The sequence below is a fragment of the Eleginops maclovinus genome, chromosome 17, assembly GCF_036324505.1.
Source record: "Eleginops maclovinus isolate JMC-PN-2008 ecotype Puerto Natales chromosome 17, JC_Emac_rtc_rv5, whole genome shotgun sequence".
NCBI lineage: Eukaryota > Metazoa > Chordata > Actinopteri > Perciformes > Eleginopidae > Eleginops > Eleginops maclovinus.
Genome location: NC_086365.1, coordinates 15,659,047 through 15,679,174, shown reverse-complemented (window position 1 = coordinate 15,679,174; position 20,128 = coordinate 15,659,047). Strand labels below are relative to the sequence as shown.

General features: G+C 46.1%; 1 protein-coding gene across 4 annotated transcripts in view; it reads right to left on the bottom strand.

Annotated features, from left to right (window-relative positions):
• nav3 (neuron navigator 3) overlaps positions 1-20,128 on the bottom strand; it is a 131,966-nt gene that overhangs the window by 38,841 nt on the left and 72,997 nt on the right. For 3 of the 4 annotated variants that reach the window (XM_063905513.1, XM_063905514.1, XM_063905515.1), the window contains exons 8-12: positions 18,600-19,680; positions 16,474-16,589; positions 8,323-8,431; positions 3,831-4,226; positions 1,790-1,909 (exon numbers count right to left, since the gene is read on the bottom strand). In XM_063905513.1, the coding sequence (XP_063761583.1) occupies positions 1,790-1,909; positions 3,831-4,226; positions 8,323-8,431; positions 16,474-16,589; positions 18,600-19,680 (1,822 nt within the window). The remainder of the gene's footprint in view (positions 1-1,789; positions 1,910-3,830; positions 4,227-8,322; positions 8,432-16,473; positions 16,590-18,599; positions 19,681-20,128) is intronic. The other variant, XM_063905516.1, reaches the window with a different exon arrangement.

Below are 20,128 nucleotides of genomic sequence, written 5' to 3'. Positions count from 1 at the left end.
GGGGAGACCCCCACCCCCCCGAGCTTTGCTGTATGTCAGTGGGAAGTGACAGCTCAGCTACTGACTGTCACACGTCACAGGGGGAAGCATTAAAGCAGTGTGTGCTTCTGTGTGTGTGTGAGCATTCATTTAGTTTTGTAAGGGTGACTGGAAGGAAAGGGAAAGAGTTCCAGAGTTAAATCCGTCTTCAGCCTGCAGGCATCAATACTTCTTATCGCTCCTCAGGCCCAAAGCGCTATCTCAGGCCTTAGCTCAGGGAAGCCGCACTTTCTGGGTATAATAAGGCAGGTTGAGAAAAACTAGCATAATACACACACATTTAGCTCGCAGGCTTCACCCCATTTATGGCACAAGCTAAAGGAGGCTAATGTTGGGCGATAAAGGAACTACAGCACGGTCACATGACCTCACGTCTCCACTGCTAAGCTAAAGGCGGCTAATGTTGGGCTATAAAGGAACTACAGCACGGTCACATGACCTCACGTCTCCACTGCTAAGCTAAAGGCGGCTAATGTTGGGCTATAAAGGAACTACAGCACGGTCACATGACCTCACGTCTCCACCGCTAAGCTAAAGGAGGCTAATGTTGGGCTATAAAGGAACTACAGCACGGTCACATGACCTCACGTCTCCACCGCTAAGCTAAAGGTGGCTAATGTTGGGCTATAAAGGAACTACAGCACGGTCATATGACCTCACGTCTCCACCGCTAAGCTAAAGGAGGCTAATGTTGGGCGTGATGACGTCTAATGCTGACTCATTTCAAGGTTTTAGGACACATTTTTGCACCACTGATAAAACACAACTCGGCAAAGGGAAGAGACAGTTCACAGGGTTCATATTTATCCATCCATCCCTTTGAGTGTCACAGTCTGACAGGCAGATCAGAGTGAGACTGACAGGCGGGAGAAGCTGACACCTGGTTTGAACCGCCGGTCAGGTCTGCTGAATCGAGATGCTCGGCCGATCACAGATATGATCGGACTGGCTGAATAGCTCCACTGACTGACTGTTGTGATGCTTGTGAAAGCGAACACGCACACCAGAAACAGAAGGACCGTCAGGGCCGATCAACAAGACGGTTATGTAAACTGAGAGCACAAACAAAGACACAGATTCAGCAGGAAGCAGAACATCAATCCATCCTCTATAACCATACATACCATCTGATTTTAAATCACTTCTTAAAACCCACCTCTTCTCCTTCTTAAAACCCCACCTCTTCTCCTTCTTAAAACCCACCTCTTCTCCTTCTTAAAACCCCACCTCTTCTCCTTCTTAAAACCCACCTCTTCTCCAAATGAGCACATTGACACCTTGAATAAGTTAATTCAGGAGTGACTTTAAGGGCCCTTTCCTAATTCAAAGCGTTATAACAAATCAAACTAATCCTGAAGAGTGATTTTCTGATTGCTCTCCACCTCCTCCAAACACGGCGACTCATTAAAGTGTTGGCAGAAGTTAGAGTTGGATGCTGGGAAATGTCGCTGCAGCAGTGGATTCCCAGCAGGCTCCCTGAAGGCCTGTCATCCCAATCTGAGTCTGACAGCTTTAAATCGATCACACGTCTCTCCTTTCCACCTCATTTAATCTAGCTGTGTCGTGCCTGTCCTCTCTGAAGGACATGAACTTACTTCTTACTTGTTTTCTTTTCAATTAAAGAGGCCCTATTCTGCTTTTTTTGGTGCATGTCAATGGTCTGCAAAGGCTCACACCACTGATGCATCCTGGGTCCTCGTCCACACCGATATCAAATCAGCAAAAGGTGAGTTATGGACTCCATGCTCACCTGTCGATGTCGCCCTGCATCTCTTTGCTTCCTCTCTGGGAAACATCTCGAGAGGAAGAAGACTCTGAGGCTCGGCCCGCGTTCCTCGTGTACAGATGAAGGCCGCCGTCGGTAAGGTATCTGTGGGAGGGGGATTCATTAGAGGATATTTGGCTGAATAAATAGAACTGGCTTGACTTGACATTTCCGACCTCTGTTGACTTAACCAATAAGGAATTACAAAGCACTTTTATTGTGTGACAGCCAATCAAATGCTTCTCTTACAGCTCGAAGGAAAGGTACATTTTTAGACTTTTTAAAGACCATGCAGAATGAACCCACTTCCTTAGAATAAAGACTCACTTTACAGTCATTTAGATGAATGATAAAATACACTAAATCAATTATACACCAGATTTATTTGCAGAAAAACACAACTTTTCCTGGTATCCTTTTCAGCCAAATCTTAGATGTTAAATCCTAACAGACACATTTAATTTAATTTGCTTGCTTTGAGCACTCCTTCCGCACACTGGATATAATTGTTATTGCAAAAGGGCATTCAGGAAAGTATGAAAATAAACAAATAACAGAAGTTATAATTTATTTAGAGATTTTAAATTGCAAAACAAGAAAGAAACTATTAATCAAATCTATTTTGCGACATTTTAAAGACTTTTAAAGATTGATTTAAGACGTATTTGAACCAATTAAGGCCCTGTTAAATGTATTTAAGTGGTAAGCTTTAAGGCTGTGAGCATACACAGCTGATAGGACATGGAGACCATTAGCATTTAGCTAATTACGCTTAGCTAATCCCTTTCCCTTCCCGACGTTTTGTTTCATTTTCTGCTCTGACACGTTTCTAATTAATATGCTTAACCCCGTAACTCTGCTTTACATCCCTTAACAGTCTGCCGTTCCCCTTAAACCCTTTTCTGGAAAGTGTGTGTGTGTGTGTCATTTGCTCACTGAATAAAGGTCAGAAGCAAACACACATCTTGTCGTGATGTTTTCTGGATCTATTTCCATTCAGCTAATCTGTCAGTGAATGGTGTGGCCTCGAGTCGCACGCTTCACTTTCATGGCAAGACAGAGGATGACAGCCTTGCTGGATGTTAGCTGGCTCTTTGTATTAATGCGCAGAGAGAGATGAGGCCTTGGACACCGTGTGATGAACACACATCCAGCGGGGTGTTTTTTCCACTAAACCCAGTGTGCACGGCGACATTGAATGGAAAAATGTGACTTGTATTCATGTATGCACAAAAGGCATTCAAAGTGTTTCAGTTAGAGTAAAGGATGAAGAACGCCGAATGACATCAAAGGGAACAAATTCTGCTCGTCTTCAAGTCAACACTTATACTTATATCTATTCTAGAGCATGTTTAGTTCCTCTAATGTTCTTTGTCTCATACTCTCCATTCGAATATAACTTTGAGCGCCTATTAAGGGGCATTTTCCCTCTCCTGTAGTTGGTTTTAGAGGTTTTCAGTGCACGTAAATGGTCTGCAAAGGCTAAAATCCCAGAGTTCCGGAAGCCAGTGACATCACTACGGAACACTCGCGCTTCTTTTGGCCAGCGCTCCGACACATTGTACGTGATAGGCTTGGGGGCGGGACATCTCTAAGCGGTGGACCAATCACAACAGAGCCCGAAAATGAGCCCCTTTAAAGCTCTTCTCTTGGTTTGGGATTGAGCCTGGATGAGACTTCGGAATGATTTGGATGAGTCTCATTAAAAGCTTCAGGGAGTAAAACTAGCCTCATCTTCATCTCATGAGCCTGAGTGTATTTTAAGATGTGTAAGTCATGGTAAAATCCCTCCCGTCTGTTACCACTAAAGACCGTATCTTGAAAGTTGTTTTGCATTCGGCCCAGTAGGAGTAAGTTCAGCTGGTAGATAATGAGCAAATACTTATCATTACCTCAACCAAATAAAAGCAAGTTTAATTTAGGCTATCGATATACATTATGAGTCCATAATTGACCAATTAGAGCGTAGGTATTTCAGGCAGGAAGTCAGAGGAAGCTAACATGCTAAGCGCTATAGTCGTCCTACCCGCTGTTGATCTCATTGGTCCGGCTGCTCCTCCCTAGGATATCTCCATCACTCAAGTACCCTGCCATCTCCATCTCCATCTGCTGCTGCCCTCCTTCTCCTCCCTTCTCCCCCTGCTCGGCCCCCCTCCCCCCTCGCCTCAGGGGGGAGCTGAACACAAACCTGGAAGTGTCAGTGTGCCCGGTGTAGCGCCCTGTGGTGCACCCGGCGCTCGTCGTGGTCGCCCGGGGCGCCGTGTAGCCGCCGGGCATCGAGGGGGCGTCGCCCGCCTGGAGACGCGGGGTTTGTGATTGGCCGAGGCGCCAGGCCATGGGGGAGGAGCGTGTGGTGAGGGCTGGGAGACTCCGCCCGTTGACCTCCGTGGTTACGGTGGTGTCGAAGGTCGTTTCTATTGTACTGTGGAGGCAAAGACAAAGTAAAGGAGTTCAATCTGACTCTAAATCTGAGTTTTTTCTGACAGTATCTTGAGAAGAAATGGCTTAAAGTGCATCACAAGTCTCACTCTGATCAGGTGCAATCCTCTGCAAAGGGTAAATCATTCAGGTGAAAAGAGCAGTCATATTTTAAGAGCACCACTCCCTTCAAACCTGATGCTGTGTGTGTTCCTTCACTTCCTAAAGTGCTGCTGTTTCTTCCACTGTGTTGACTTGAAGGGGAAATATAGCAGAAGTGATTGCTCCCATGAGGACGTATATGTCAGAGCATCCATCACCGGAAATCACAGGGAGATGGAGACACAGACAGCCGTGTTTTTAGCCAACTATTAAATGTATTTTGCAGAAGATATGAAAAATATGACGGTTGAAGCACGTGAATGAACCTGTGAAACTTTAGGGCAATAACTAGACTTAAATGGTTGGATTGTTTGCAAGATAACTTCCTTTTTTTTAACCACAAATGAAGGCTAAATCCCCAACAGATGTTTGGACGTTGAATGCAAAGAGAATACCTAGCTTGAGCTCTCTCTGCTGGGAGGAAGAGTGCACTACAGTCACATGATGGCACACAAAACACACATAAAAACACACAATGCTCTGGGGTATCCTGTAGGGGAATGTGCCTATATGTAGCCCCGTTGTTGTCCAATTGAAATATCAGAAAACAGACAAACATTTCGTGCTTTTTCAGTCCCAAAAATAATCATTTCAATATGATATAAATCAGAGAAAAGCAGGAAATCTCCAAATTGAAAGGACATTTTGGATGCTGATGTGAAAATATCTGATTTAAGTGATTATAAGGATATTTTGTTTATAAGTTCATCCCTTAAACTGTAACAGAACTAAAGTATTTCAATATAGCATTCAAAACTTTTGTTTAGGTACAAACATATCTTAAAACGCAGCTGCTGTGTGATGAGACAACACATTCTAAAGCACTGTTTCACACATGGTGGCGACAGAGGTGTGAGAGCAGTGAGTTGTGTGTGTGTGTGTGTGTGTGTGTGTGTGTGTGTGTGTGTGTGTGTGTGTGTGTGTGTGTGTGTGTGTGTGTGTGTGTGAGAGAGAAAGGTCATAACACTGTCCCCTGTGATGCCAAGTGCCAACATGAGAGGGGCAGCGAAGCCGGACATGTTCACATCTAATCTTTATCAACACCTCCTGAGATCAACACACACACACACACACACACACACACACACACACACACACACACACACACACACACACACACACACACACACACACACACACACACACACACACACACACACACACACACACACACACACACACACACACACACACACACACACACACACACACACACACACACACACACACACACACACACACACACACACACACATTGTTGTTGTTGTTGTTGTTGTTGTTTTGTTAGTTATCCTCTCAATATCAAGACTACATTTCCCATAAACCCTGCTGTTTGGTTCAGGCTTTATTAGACTATCTGGTATAAAGAAGCAGAAGCAGATCCCAAATAAATCAGAGGAGAGAGGTGTGTTTATGCAGGAGCTCAGCGGGAGAAGAATCCCTATTGGCAGCAGAATGGATATTGCTGAGTCATGCTGAACACACTTCCTGCTCTGAGACTTCATCCGACGCAGGTTTATTCACTGATCTCGGGGAAAATGTAATTCTGCAACGCCACTCTATGAAGGCTCTTAAAAAGGCTCTGGGTTATCCCTCCCCTATAGTTCTATAGGTTTTAGTGCATGTAAATGGTCTGCAGAGGCATCAATCCCTGTGTTCTACAGATACTCTGGATCTTGACACATCCCTCCACGGGTTTTCTCTCCAGAAAATAAAGTATAGTTTTGATTGACATTTTGGAGCAAAAAGAAAATCCTGTCATCTTCGAGGGAAAACCTGGCAAATGTCCCCTGCTGTGTCCCCCCCCCCCACACACCTCTGAGGATTCAGCCGCCGCAGATACATAATAGCTTTTCCCCCCGGCCGGGTGTGTTTACTTTCTGTTTACACACGGAGCACACAGAGGTAAATTATTCATAGCTCTTGAATTGAGGAGCGATTGCTTCTGTGTAGCTCACTTTTCTGTTTGAGCTTTATTACAAAGCAATGATTGCAAGCGTTCAGTTAATGAAGCAAACCTACATCTTAACATCAATGATGTTTCAAAACCAGAGACACTTTCCCACTAAGGCAAGAGGAAAAGTGACATTCCTAATATCTGATGGAGGATTTAAAGTGACTGATCACTGTAGAGTAAAGTATGTTTTATAGGGAGTTATAAAGGTGTGTACGAGACAGTGTTTTTGAATATTTGATGCCTCTGTCTTAGTTGGGAAGGACTTCATGTGAAGAAGTCATAAATCATAAAAAGAGTATGTTCAAAAAGCTCTTTATTTTTCTCATACTGCCTGTGTCTTTTCACCCTCTGTCTGAAACCAGAGCCCATTCTGCTCTGACTGGTTAGCTGGCCGGCTCTGTTGTGATTGGTCAACCTCTTAGAGATGTCCCGCCCCTTAGCCTTAACACCCTGTCTTTATAGATGTGGTACAAAAAAAGAAATTGAAGAAGAATCCCACAGAAAGAGTCGCTGATGAATATGACGGTCGTGTCTGCTGGAGCGTATCAGTGATTAATTGCTTAAAGTGCTTCAAAGCTTCAAGGCGATTACAGCCCTTTCTCCTCCAGGGGAGATAAGCACGGTGTGGCCGGGCTTTTGTCATGGACAGATTGGCATGCACACTCCGAGGCTGTCCTTACATTTAGAATATAAACATGTCCGCAGAGGCACACACTCAGGAGCCGGCTTGGTGCAGACGCAGCGTATATGGAGCTGAGGTAGAGGTAAGACGATGCACGTTTCACATTTAACTGCTGAATGCCGTTGTGCGTCTGAAGCAGGAGAATTTAATTCATTCACACACCTCACACTGAAACCCTGTGGGCCGCTTTGGATTAAATATGGTGCTAAGACAATGAGGCTGTATTGATCGAGTCTGAGAGAAAAAGAAAAAGGACTGGAAAACAAACACACACACACAAACACACACACACACACACACACACACACACAGACCGCCATCTGTCATGGCTGTCTGCAGCCCGGCTACCATCTTCCCCTGCAAATGGGACGCAAACACACAGAATAATGGAGTGAGGGAACCGTTGCCCGGGGAGCCGACGGTGATCATTTTGTGGCCGGGGCCTCGGTCTCTGCACTGTCAGAGGCTCCGCGGGGCCCGAGGCTCACAGATGAGACTCTCTCTCTCCAGGAAAAGGTTGTCCATCAACTCCTGAACGTTGTGACATGTGAGCCAGCTGGAGAGAGCGGTGGCGCCTGGGTTTAATGTGATCCAGGAAGATGGCGTGTTTATGGAGGGGACATTACTCATTTTTGGAGACTAACATGGAGACGTTGGGTTAGGCGAGTCAGTGGGATGAAAATCTGCATTTATTTTATTTTCAAGGACAGCAAACTGACGATATAGCTGGGACCACTGTATCATTGTTTAATTATATATCTGTCATTTTATAATCTGTGACTCATTCACATTTTTACTGTCACTCATTTCTTAATCCTTTTTATTATTAGTATTATTTTATTATTATTATTATTATTATTATTATTATTATTATTATTATTATTATTATTATCATTATTATTATTATTATTATTATTATTATTTTTATTATTATTATTATTATTATTATTATTATTATTATTATTATTATATTTATTATTATTTATTGCATTTTATTTTATATTATTTGATAAACTATTAATGTACTTTTTTGTTTTTATTATCCATATTATTTATTTTGATTTATATTTATTCTTTTATTTTTGGGTTATTATTGGTAACCTTGTTGGAACTATCCTACATTTCCCTAAGTGGATCTGAAAAGACTTACCTTATCTCAAACTATGATCATAAAGGAAACTTTGGTTTATTTTAAATTGTGTGTTTTTTTACACATTTGACTATACAGAGCTGCTGACCTCTCTTAAAATAACCACTGGCATCCAAATCACTGCATCTGATTCACGTGTTGTCTGTTACCTGTGGGTGATCTGCGTCCCCCGCAGACTGGACATGGTTTCCTCCAGGTTCTGCCGCAGGTCAGCGATGTTCTTCACCGTCCTCATGCGTCTCGCTTCAGGATCCTCTCCTGGAGACACACACATTTCATATGATTTACTTGGATGTTTGGCTCTACATACACACACAAGAGGTGAGAAGGACATCTGACATACAGAATGTCACGAAAGTAATAAAACAGGATGATCGCGCCGACAGCCAGGCGTGCACGTCTCAAAACCCCAGGACGACAATTGGGAAGTCATTCAGTAAATCTGGCTGTCAGTATGCACCACATGCAGCTCTTTCAGTAAAAAAAAAGATGATAAAACACAGTATTTTTACTTCAGGCCGAGGCAGAGATGTCGTGTCTCCGTCAGTAGGTTTAGGACACGGCTGTGCCTGCGAAAGCAAACTCCTGTGCTTCTCTGTCAGGCTCATCGGGGAAACACTTCCACTTAAATCCTCCGTCTCCCTATCTCCCTCTGCAGAAGCATGCAACCAAACCTAATATTTCACATTCTTCCCCTTGTCTTCTCCCCATAGCTGCAGGCGGGCGCCACAGCATGGGTAATTAACAAGTGGCATGAGACAGACTGGATGCTGGTCTCATTGCTGTCCAGTCTGAGGGGAGTCTAAGACATCTCCCTGGTGCAAATGAACCAGGAGACGTTGCAGTGGTAAGATGATTGTGACTAGCTGCAAGGCACCAGGTCACTGTGATTACAGTGTTTTAGAGAAATTGGGAGGCGAGTAGCGGAGGTTGGAGGTTTGATACGTCTCCCAGCGTCTCCTGTGGCAGGTCAAGATGTCATGTTTCATTTAAATTCTTTACCTACCCAAGGAAAAAGCTCCAGATGCACGGACATGAAGCGTGTCACAGTATAGCATCAGATGGATTCAGCATCGTCGCCACACTGTCAAAAATGTCTCAATTCCAGAACGATAAAAACCCCAAATTAAGTCAAGACACAACCTCAATTATTCTGTGAACCGACCTCAGAGGGTGCGGAGCAGCGTGGGATAATTGAGGTCATGTTTTGTCTTTGCAGAGCGAGCAGAACTGGAGGTAGAGGTTGAGCCACGTGCTTTTAACCTCAGACCCCGTATCATATGTCTTCTGAGACTGAACAGAAAAGGAATGACGCTTCTGGGTCCTGAATTTATTCCTTTTAGGAGAGGAGACATGGGAAACAACATTGATAAAGACTCTCAGTGGAAGGTTATTTTCCAGTGGCTCCAAAGTAGATCCAGTCTGTGGATTAAAGGAGAGATGGACCGCTCCTCCCTTTCCCCCTCACAGAAGGATCCAATTACAATGCCATAATTAAAGTGACCTGAAGAAGTCTAGCTCCATCACGCAGGGTCACCTCATGCAGCTTTGAGAAGCAGCCTGAGGCGTGTGTGTGTTTGTGTGTGTTCAACAGATGATATCTATCAAGTAGAGATGATACATCTACTAGTTGGGTATGAAAACACTCAATCTGGGTGCTGGATTCCCTGATATCCGAGTCTAGCAGCTGCTCTGACACATGTATACAGCAGGTGTTTCCACTGCAGCAACACTACGGAGAAGTGACAAGTATTCATTTGGATTCAAGCCTCCATCCAGCCCGGTGAGGCTGAGAGGCAGCCAGGTTCAAACACTCGGGGGGGTATGGAAAAGGGCACGGAATAAGCAGGAACACACACCTTTACACACATTTTTAGGGTAGAACTGCTCCATCATAACGCAAATGACTGGGAGTGAAAGATGCACACACACATACTGTATCAGTGCCAGCTCCCTCTCGCTCCCCCTCTTGGTTAATAATGCATGTGAGCTGCTGCTGAAGCCCCCACGCTCTAACTGAATATTATTATAGTACAGTAATAATGTTACAGTGCAGGAGCTCCCTGAACTCTGCTACGGTTTGTCTTTAAATGCTTTCTTTAGGTCTTCTTTTTCCACCTGCTCGAACCTGGAGGAGAGGGAAGGAGGCTAGGCTAACCCAGCGACCACCAATAAGACTATTGATGTGCACAGCCGGCTCCTGGGCTCAGTCCAGTGGCGGGAACATGACAACAGGACCATATGGCTGCATCGTGACGGACCGAATGCAGGACAAACCGGATCTCTGAGCAGGGAGGACGATGAACCTCACCCTGATACATTTGTTAAAGAGACCCTGTTGTGCTTTTCTGGGGGGTTTTCCCTCTCCTGTAGTGTGTTATAGAGGTGTGTTTGTGCATGTAAACAGTCTGCAAAAGCTACAATCCCTGGGTTCCGGAACACGGTGACATCACTACGGATCACTTCTGCTTCTGGTTTTGCTTTGTCATGTTTACAACCCCCCGCCCCGCAGTGTAAATGGTCCAAGCTACAAAAGCATTTCCTTGTCTAACCCTTTGTTGCAAAACAGTCAATAAATGTCCTTTAAATCCTTCATTTATCTCAGTAAAACACACACATATCTCGCAGCAGTTTGACACAAATCTTCCTGCATGAAGCATCAGCTGACAGTCACTGCCGTGCCGCTACAGCAGCTCCCACACACTCACACACTCACACACACAGATCCTGCACATCCACAAGGTTTCCTCACAGGCATCGCAGTACATCTTGTTAATACATATCAGCGATGAACGCTCCCCGGGGCTGAATCCTCAAACTGCCACAACAGCAACCGGGTACTTAGAGAGCCAAATGACTGGGACACACACACACACACACACACACACATACAATAATAAGTTATTGATTAAGTTAGCTGTGTGACTCACAGGCAGGTGCGAGGAGCAGTGGGGGAGTTTTCCAACATATATTGCAAGGGATTTCTTCTTCTCACTGCAGCACCCCTCAACAATATATTCTTACCTTTCTTTAAATGTGCAATCAACTACAGTTTAACATCTAAAATGTGCTCATTATAAAAGCACAAACTCCATGGAAATGTCGAGCTATAGGTGGCGGTACGACGAGCTACCTGTGGATTTGACAGGAGCTGCTTGAAGCCTCATGCAGAGAGCCTGTATGCAGACTGAGTGATGGTAAAAAAAAGGGTGTGTGCATGTACAGGGGATCTGTGTCCACGCAGCTTATGGTTGCATTGAGTGGGTGTGTGCATGTGCAGTGTGTGCGTTTACAATCTCGTCAAAATGCTAATAATAAGTCGTCAGGAATAGGATTAAGCCAATATCCAGATTATTTAAGGCTTCTTCTGCTTTGACATTTTAAGGCTTTGCTTTTTTAACCAAAATCTTGTCAACCTGTACAAACGTATATATATAAAAATATAACTATTTTTTCCGGCGTTTTAATTCTGTACATGTTCCACAAAGTCTGGAGGTTACTGATGCCGCCCAGAATACACAGCTATTCTCAGAAAGACAACTCACATGTTCTAATTCCAACCATTCACCATTTGAAGAGGTTTGAGTGATCGCAGCGTCTTCAAACTTGTTGTATTTCTTGTCATCTGCAAATCATGTCTACAAAATGACTTCCACACCTGTTGACTTACGTGGGCGTGGCTGTGGGTGCAGCACCTGCTCCAGGTCGCCCAGCATGGTGAGGATCAGCTCTTTATCCAGCTGAGCCGCTCCCTCTCGGGGCCCTCCCTCAGAAACCTCCTCCTCCGCCCAATCCCCGTCATCCTTCCCCTTGCTGCCTCCCCTCTTCTTCCCTTCGTCTGAACCTCCCTCTTCGTCCTCCACCTCCCTTGACGTCCGTGCCGATTCAGTCCTCGAGTGTCCGCCGTACGATGCCCGCTGAGGCCGCCCACCTGTGCAGCGCCACGGCACGGGGATCAGGGAGTGCTCCGACTGGGAGAGCACTTTGGTGAGGGAGAGCGACAGGGACCGAGCCCTGGTTCCCCGAGCGCCTCCCCCCCTGGTGACCACCTCCTTCCTGGGGCTCCCCTGCAGGCTGGAAGGTGAGTATGAAGAGTTGTGAGGTTTGGAGAGCCGAGGCGGCGTGTCGTCCAGCTCGAAGGAGTAAACCCGCTGCTCGCCGTCACTCAGCAGGGTGAGGTTGGTGAGCGAGCGCTGCTTCACCCGCAGGTTCAGGTTATCGGGGGGAGGCTGGGGAGGGCGTCTCGCCGGGCTGCCTCCCTGATACACTGAGAACTCTGCTCCTCGCTTCATCTTCGTTTACCTCCCTTTCCCCGGCTTACCTCTCAGCCTCAGTGAGTGACGGAGCAGTGTTCTGCCTCACATCCTGGCAGCACTGACACCGGGGGAGCAGAGGAAGGGAAGGAGGAACCGGAGGATGGGGGAGATGTGTCCGAACGTCTCCCAACTGAGCTCCAGAGATGGGAGAGAAAGCCTCCCTATCAGGCATGTAATCCAGGTCCATCACCGAGCCAGTCCATGCTCACGGTCACACGTCAGTCACTTTTCTCTCCTGCTCCTCGCCTCCTCATGCTTTCTGTTTTCTTGAGTCTTTTTTCCTCCAGCACAGTCAGGGGCGTGGATGAACGACTCCCTTCCTGACCGTGTCCTCTCCCCCCTTTATCCGTCCAGATTCTAAACGACAATCTCGCACCTTCTGTCTCTCTTTTAATTACCGCCTCGCTGCCTCCCCCCTGACTCTCTGACAGCCCTCCTCTCCTCTCAGCTGAGAATGAAGCCGGCTCACATAGCTCTGCTTGTTCATTCCTGCAGTAACTCCCTCCCTCTCTCTCCCACTCTCACCCCTCCCTCTTATCACCTCTCTTTCTTTTAATCCCTCTCACTCTCTCACTTTCCGTTCACTCTTCCTTATCTTTTCGCCCCTCCATCTCCCCCATGCTGCGTGACAGCGAGTTGTTTGGACAGCAGCACCTGTACGCTGGCTGCCCGACTTAATTAAATGCCTTCTTCAGGAGGCGAAGCAGCGAAGCCCACAGCTTATCGTGGAATCAACAATGAGACCACAGAACCAACACACTCACATCAATCAGTACTAGCTTTATTAGCGCCCGCGCTATTAGTCACAGCTGTTAGCAGAGACTTGAAGCTGTTGCCTCAGAAACCATCTCAAGGTTTCCTCGTGAGTCACCTCCCTACATAATGTCAGCGGTGTATTAAAGGTGCCTTATTATGCTCGTTTCCCTCTCCTGTAGTGTGTTATATAGGTTTTAATGCATGTAAATGGTCTCCAAAGGCTAAAATCCCAAAGTTCTGGAACACGGTGACATCATTACGGAACACCCGTGCTCCAACACATTTTACTTGATAGGCTAAGGGGGCGGGACATCTCTAAGCATGTTGACTAATCACAACAGAGCTGGCCAGCTAACCAATCAGAGCAGACTGGGCTCTGGTTTCAGACAGAGCTGCAGCACAGGCAGTATGAGAACAATAAAGAGACACTACATACTGATATACACCTGAACATCAGCAGGAGAGGACTCTTTAAAGTAGAGACACTACATACTGATATACACCTGAACATCAGCAGGAGAGGACTCTTTAAAGTAGAGACACTACATACTGATATACACCTGAACATCAGCAGGAGAGGACTCTTTAAAGTAGAGACTCTACATACTGATATACACCTGAACATCAGCAGGAGAAGACTCTTTAAAGTAGAGACACTACATACTGACATACACCTGAACATCAGCAGGAGAGGACTCTTTAAAGTAGAGACACTACATACTGATATACACCTGAACATCAGCAGGAGAGGACTCTTTAAAGTAGAGATGCTACATACTGATATACACCTGAACATCAGCAGGAGAGGACTCTTTAAAGTAGAGACACTACATACTGATATACACCTGAACATCAGCAGGAGAGGACTCTTTAAAGTAGAGACACTACATACTGATATACACCTGAACATCAGCAGGAGAGGACTCTTTAAAGTAGAGACACTACATACTGATATACACCTGAACATCAGCAGGAGAGGACTCTTTAAAGTAGAGACCTACATACTGATATACACCTGAACATCAGCAGAATGAACAGATAAAACCAGCAAATGATTTCTTTCTTGTCTACAAATCATTTCACAAATGCTTAAATCACCATATGAGCCAGTCTGCAGGCTTGTCATGTGGTATTTGCAGTACACACACACAAATGAATTGCAATCCCAGCTGCTAATGTCTGCCTCTGTTTGGAGAAAGCATGTGAAACAACCGGGATGCGTGTGACAACAGAAAAGCAAGTGTTTGAAATGGACCCCAAACAAAGGGACCGGTCCGGCGCTGCAGTCTAATTCCACCCTTCAAAATGATGGGCTTGAGAAAAAGTGGCGACCAAAGCAAAAACGTCTGGAATAAAACGGCCGACCTGACATCCCCCAAAGCTGTAATCACGTTGTTGTTTGTGCACTGGAGATTGCCTCAATTCCTTCTGGCCCGAGTGATTCATCGTCCATGTTGACTCCTGGTTTTGTTGTTATTACAAGGATGAAATCAAGTAGTATTTTAGGAGACTTCAATCACTTTATGACCAAAGAAGGGGACTAGTGGGTGTTGGAGTGAAGGCAAAGCAAGCAAAGATGTATAGTTGTGACACTCCTTCTTTTCTTAAGCTAAGAAACAGAGGGGTTTCTGTCTGCCAACTGGTTTTGTTTTCATTGTGCATGGCCAGTTGTAACCTCTCATCCGGCTCTCTGTCAGGAATTTAGGTTTGTGGTTAGAAAACGTCTTAAAACGGATCAAAATGTCCCTCGGCCCTGACCTCTGCGCTGCAGGAGCACACATGTGTCCACTGACTGTAATTAAAGGGCGATAAAGACGTTCGCAGGCTTCGCAAACAGGAAGTAGGGTTTTGTTTGAACCAGCAGCTTTCTGTTGTACAGGTTATATAAGAAATTGAAAAGCAATATAAACATGAATATATAATATAATAGGAAATATGAGGAGTGATTGCAGCTATGCGCTAACCGTTCTTGCAGCCTGTTGCTCCTGCTAGATTTGTACTATCTTTTTCTTATTTGATCTTACTTTGTTTTTCTATAAGTATCTTCTATTAGTGACTCAATAAGCTGTGCCCCTTCTGAACTTTCTTGTAGAGGACATTTAGTTGTTGCTGCTGTTATGCATCCAAGCTACTGCTAATCAGGCTTAATCCAACTAGCCTAGTGACAGGAACAACAGTTATCTCCCACTGAAATATGGAAAAGGACACTGAGGATGCTCGGCAAACTAAGGAGGCAGAGTTAAGTGCTGGGTCCAGATTTATATAGGAAAGGAAATATAACCAACTATCAACATGTGAAAGATCAGTAGCTAACAACAGATGAGCTAACGACACTAGCTAGGAGTCAGACAGAATATCTGGAGTGTAGTTTAATCTGCTTTACTGAAACATGGCTGCACCAGCATAGATCTGTGGATTGACTACATCTAGGTATAATACCTGTAGCACTCTGGGAGCTTTGGATACACAATATCAGTGAAATGTCAGGTAACACTTTTGCAAATGCCATCCCGGTGCTAACTGATGCCGGGTCTGGATGAGAACACATGACGGCAGCCTGCAGCGATGTAAACAGAGAGGGCTGCGGATCCTCTGTGTCCAGCTGTCACTTCTGACCTTTTCCCTTCTATACAAGAGAGCAGCACAGAGCAGGGACCCCCTCCCCCCCAGTAAACACAAACACACCAGACAATGAAAGGCATGCAAACTAACTTTAAACCACACAATCAGACAGTACAGCTTGTTACTGTACAGTTTATATTTGCACAAAACACACACTCCAGGGTCTACCAACACCCCCTGCAGAGCTGCAGATAAGAATGACTTCCACCTGCAGCAGCGTCTGGACTTCAGAACAGTCAAGCTCCTCTCACCTCAGAGGATTCACAAACACACCCCTACTATCACTGGACTAAAAATAAGATGCACTAAAGCACTGTTCCCTGCACAGCCGTAGCCTTTACAAACTCTCCCATCCTGCAGCTACTCTTCACTACTCAACACTGAAGACTGCTTTTTGTAGAAGTAATGTATAGCTGATCAATTATGCAATACAACGCTGTTAATATAAGCAATTCTTTCCTAAAGAGGGTAAATGCATCGTCCTCTCACACCTGAAGCAGCTTTCAACACACATTAAACTGTGCTGTATCAGCTGAACAGATCCCGATGTGAGTTATATTTCAACAGACAAAGGTTCATCACACATGCGGTGTTGAGCTGCCGTACCTGAGATCTCCTCCAGGCACTGTTTAGCGGTCTTGCTGTAGACCAGCTCCCCCTTGGTGGGGCTGAGGCAGGGCTCTGCTGGGGCCATCATGGTGCAGTCGTTCTCTGAAAAAGTCCTGGAGGCACCGAGAACAAAAACAACAACACAGCGGTTAGAAAAGGCAGGCGGAGGTGTCTCCTAAACTCAGCTTCAGTCATTGCACAGGAGCCATGAAGGGAGTGTTCAGTGGAGGAGCTGCTCGGTGTCTTATTCATGCTTTTAGGAAATACAATTTTGTGAAAGAAACTTGTTAAAAATAAACTATTAAAAGAAATGTTGAACCCCAAAAAGGTTCAAATACATCTAAAACAATAACTTCCTGCAGGATTTTACAAATGACCTGTATGTATTTGTGTATTAAAGGAAATTCCTAAACGATTTTCACCAAACAACGGGTTTTTTGGATGATCTCCAGGAAGGAATTTGGTGCACATGCAAATTATTCTACCAGAAACTGTGTTGTTTAGCAATGGTTCGGCTAATATAGCATTTGTGGTTAATTCCGTAGTCTTTACTGTCAATTAATGGCCTCACATTGAAGTCCATTATTTAATTTGAGCTCCATTTCTCCTCGAAACCACTGGATAGAAACCTTTGCTTGATTAGGGTTAGGGTTAGGTTAGTACTATTTAAAATGTTTTTGTATTTGTTTCTTGTATGTGCAGCCAGGACACAGGAGATACAGTTTGTTGTGTGCTCCATAAATCCTGCACAGCAACAGCAGCAGAGTCCTATCACCGGTTCATTAAACCTGGCGACTTCAGGTGGCATAAAGGAGAAAGCGACCAGGAGAGAAATGCCTAATTAGGCTGAAACTGATGGTAAATTGTAGCGTTGAAGGTCGGCCTCTACGTTCACTGTCTGCACGCTGTGGAGGCATGCTTTATTGCAAGACAAGAGGAGGACAAAGATCTGCAGAAGTATGCTCACAAGGAGATTTCTCGGCACACAGGACATGGATTTACACCCCTTTACTTCTTCACACACTCAACGGTTACCTTGTTATTATGTGTGCTTTTAGTTTGAGGGTTTGCCCCCATCAATGGATTAATGGACGCAGCAGTTTTAACCGGCTAAATGTGTGGGATTAAAGTAATGCTAATGCTCCAACGAGGCGCTGCTCAGAGCTGACTGTGCACAACAGAGCGGGAGAGGAGCGAAGGGGTGAAGGATTAAGTCGTGTTTAATGGGATTTCTAAATCTCTTTCTCTTGAACGCAAAGGCGTCTTTGGCGGCTCCTCTTCTTCTCCCCTGGATTAACTCTAATGTTTTATGAGAAAGTCGTCCCTTCTGGGCAGATTTACCCTCTTCCTGATGGCTGTAACAACACCAGTTGAATGCAGAGAAGGGTTCGGGAAGAAGTCTGGATTCTGACATTAAAGATGAAACCCAGACAGCTGAATAATAGGCCCTGGCAGCAGGGGTGTTTGTTCTGTGATGACTGTGAGAGAGATGCGGAGGCGAGAGCAATATACACAAAGCAGCAGCTGATCACTGAGAGAGCTCCAGGAATATTCTGTGTTTCTGGATGTGTAGAGGAAGGACTAGAAAAAGGTCTGTGTAGGACAGAAGGAAATAAACAACCAGAAAAATACCGATAATGGTTTGTTTTACTATGAAACAGATTAGATTTTATTCTAGTAGTGACAAAATATCTGAATGTAGCCCTCGATATCCTATTTTAAAGAGTCCCTATTGTGCTTTTCTGGGGGTTTTCCCTCTCCTGTAGTGTCTTGTATAGGTTTTAGTGCATGTAAATGGTCTGCAGAGGCTGAAATCCCAAAGTTCCTGTCACTGTGGATCACTCAGGCTCATATTGGCTAGCGCTCCAACAGATTGTACGTGATAGGCTAAAGGGGCAGGACATATCTCATCGGTTGACCGATCACAACAGAGCCATTCAGCCCACACACACACACACACACACACACACACACACACACACACACACACACACACACACACACACACACACACACACACACACACACACACACACACACACACACACACACACACACACACACACACACACACACACACACACACACACACACACACACACACACACACACACACACCTCACCTGTACATGAAGGGGGCCACGGTGGCAGTATTGGGGTGGTTGTGCTGCTGCTGCTGAGGAAGTTGAACTACTCCGTTCCCTCCCAGTGCTCCTCCTCCTCCTCCTCCTCCTCCACCCAGCATCCCAGTGGACCCGGACAGGGCCGAGGTGCTGGTGGAGGAGGTCAAACTGGTCCTTTTGGTCTCTGGGCCGCCACTGGAGCGCTGGATGTAGAAACTCCCTCCCTGCCCTCCTTTGGTCAGCTTGCCTCTGTCGGCCTCTCCGCCCCGCAGGTTCCCGCTGCTGTTCAACGCCGTCTGGCTCTGCAGCTGACCGGGAGGCTTGGTCGTCGTGGTGGAGGAGGAGGAGGAGGAGGAAGAGGAGGGAGCTTTGAGTCCGGACTTGGGGATGCCGCTGCCGCCATCTTTCTTTCCCGGCTTCCCTCCCTTGGGGATGAGGCTGGCGATTTTGGAGTTCTTCTTGTTTCCGTCAGCGGACGAGTCGCGCTCCTCTTTGGGCGGAGAGCTGTCCTTAGAAGACTTCCCGGATCTGCTGCTTTTGTCCTCCCTGTCTTTGGATGACGCTGTGGCCCTGTTGGATTTAGAAGAGGAGGAAGAGGAGGACGTCTTGCTCGGTGCTGCGATGGACGGAGCTGTGGACTTTGGAGATATCTGCTTGGCCGTAGAACTGCTCCCACTGCTGCACGCCGAACCCGTCAGCCCATCCTCACCATACTCCGACAGGTCATCCTCCTCCTGCAGAGACATCTCCGCCACAGACGGAGACGCCCGGGAAGCCGATCTGGGGTTAATCAAGCGGAACTTCTCCAGCATGGACCTCTGATGCCCCCCACCACCTGACCCCACTGCTTTCGACCCGTCGTGGGACTGCAGGGCGTCGGAGGCGTCGGAGGGGGAGTGCGTGGGGCTGCCCAGCATGGACGAGGTGGCGCTGTGCTTCAGGTTCATGGACTTGCTGCGCCAGGACTTGGTGGGCGAGGGGATGGCAGAGGCCAGCTGCTGACCGCTGAGGCTGCTGGGAACCGACCCGCCAGAACAGCTCCCGTTCATCCCGCCCGGCAACGGGATACCCCTCACCGCTTCTGGAGGAGGAGAGAAGAGAGGAACAGATGATTAGACATGATGGTTATCAGGAAGAGGGAACAACTGTAGGCAACTCCAGGCCATATTTAGAAGATCCATTAGGATTCCATGTGACACCATTCACTACGATGTCTTTGAAACCTCTGGTACCGAACGCTGTGGGCATTAGTGAAGATCTCACTGACATTTTCAGGAACCAGTCCAACAAAACCAGCTGGATAGACAACGGTGATCAGTCGTGCAAACAAAGCCTCAACATCGACTGACAGAAACACAGTGAACGTTTATCCAGTGTCTACATAATTCTGTTCACACAACATCTGTTACACCTCTGTACATGCCGGGGATGACATCACTTCTTAGATGGTTTCCCTGAGATGTATTCCCCTTTAGGGCATACAGTACATGTGTCTGTCCGTCCTCAGGTCATCTATAAACTAACGGACC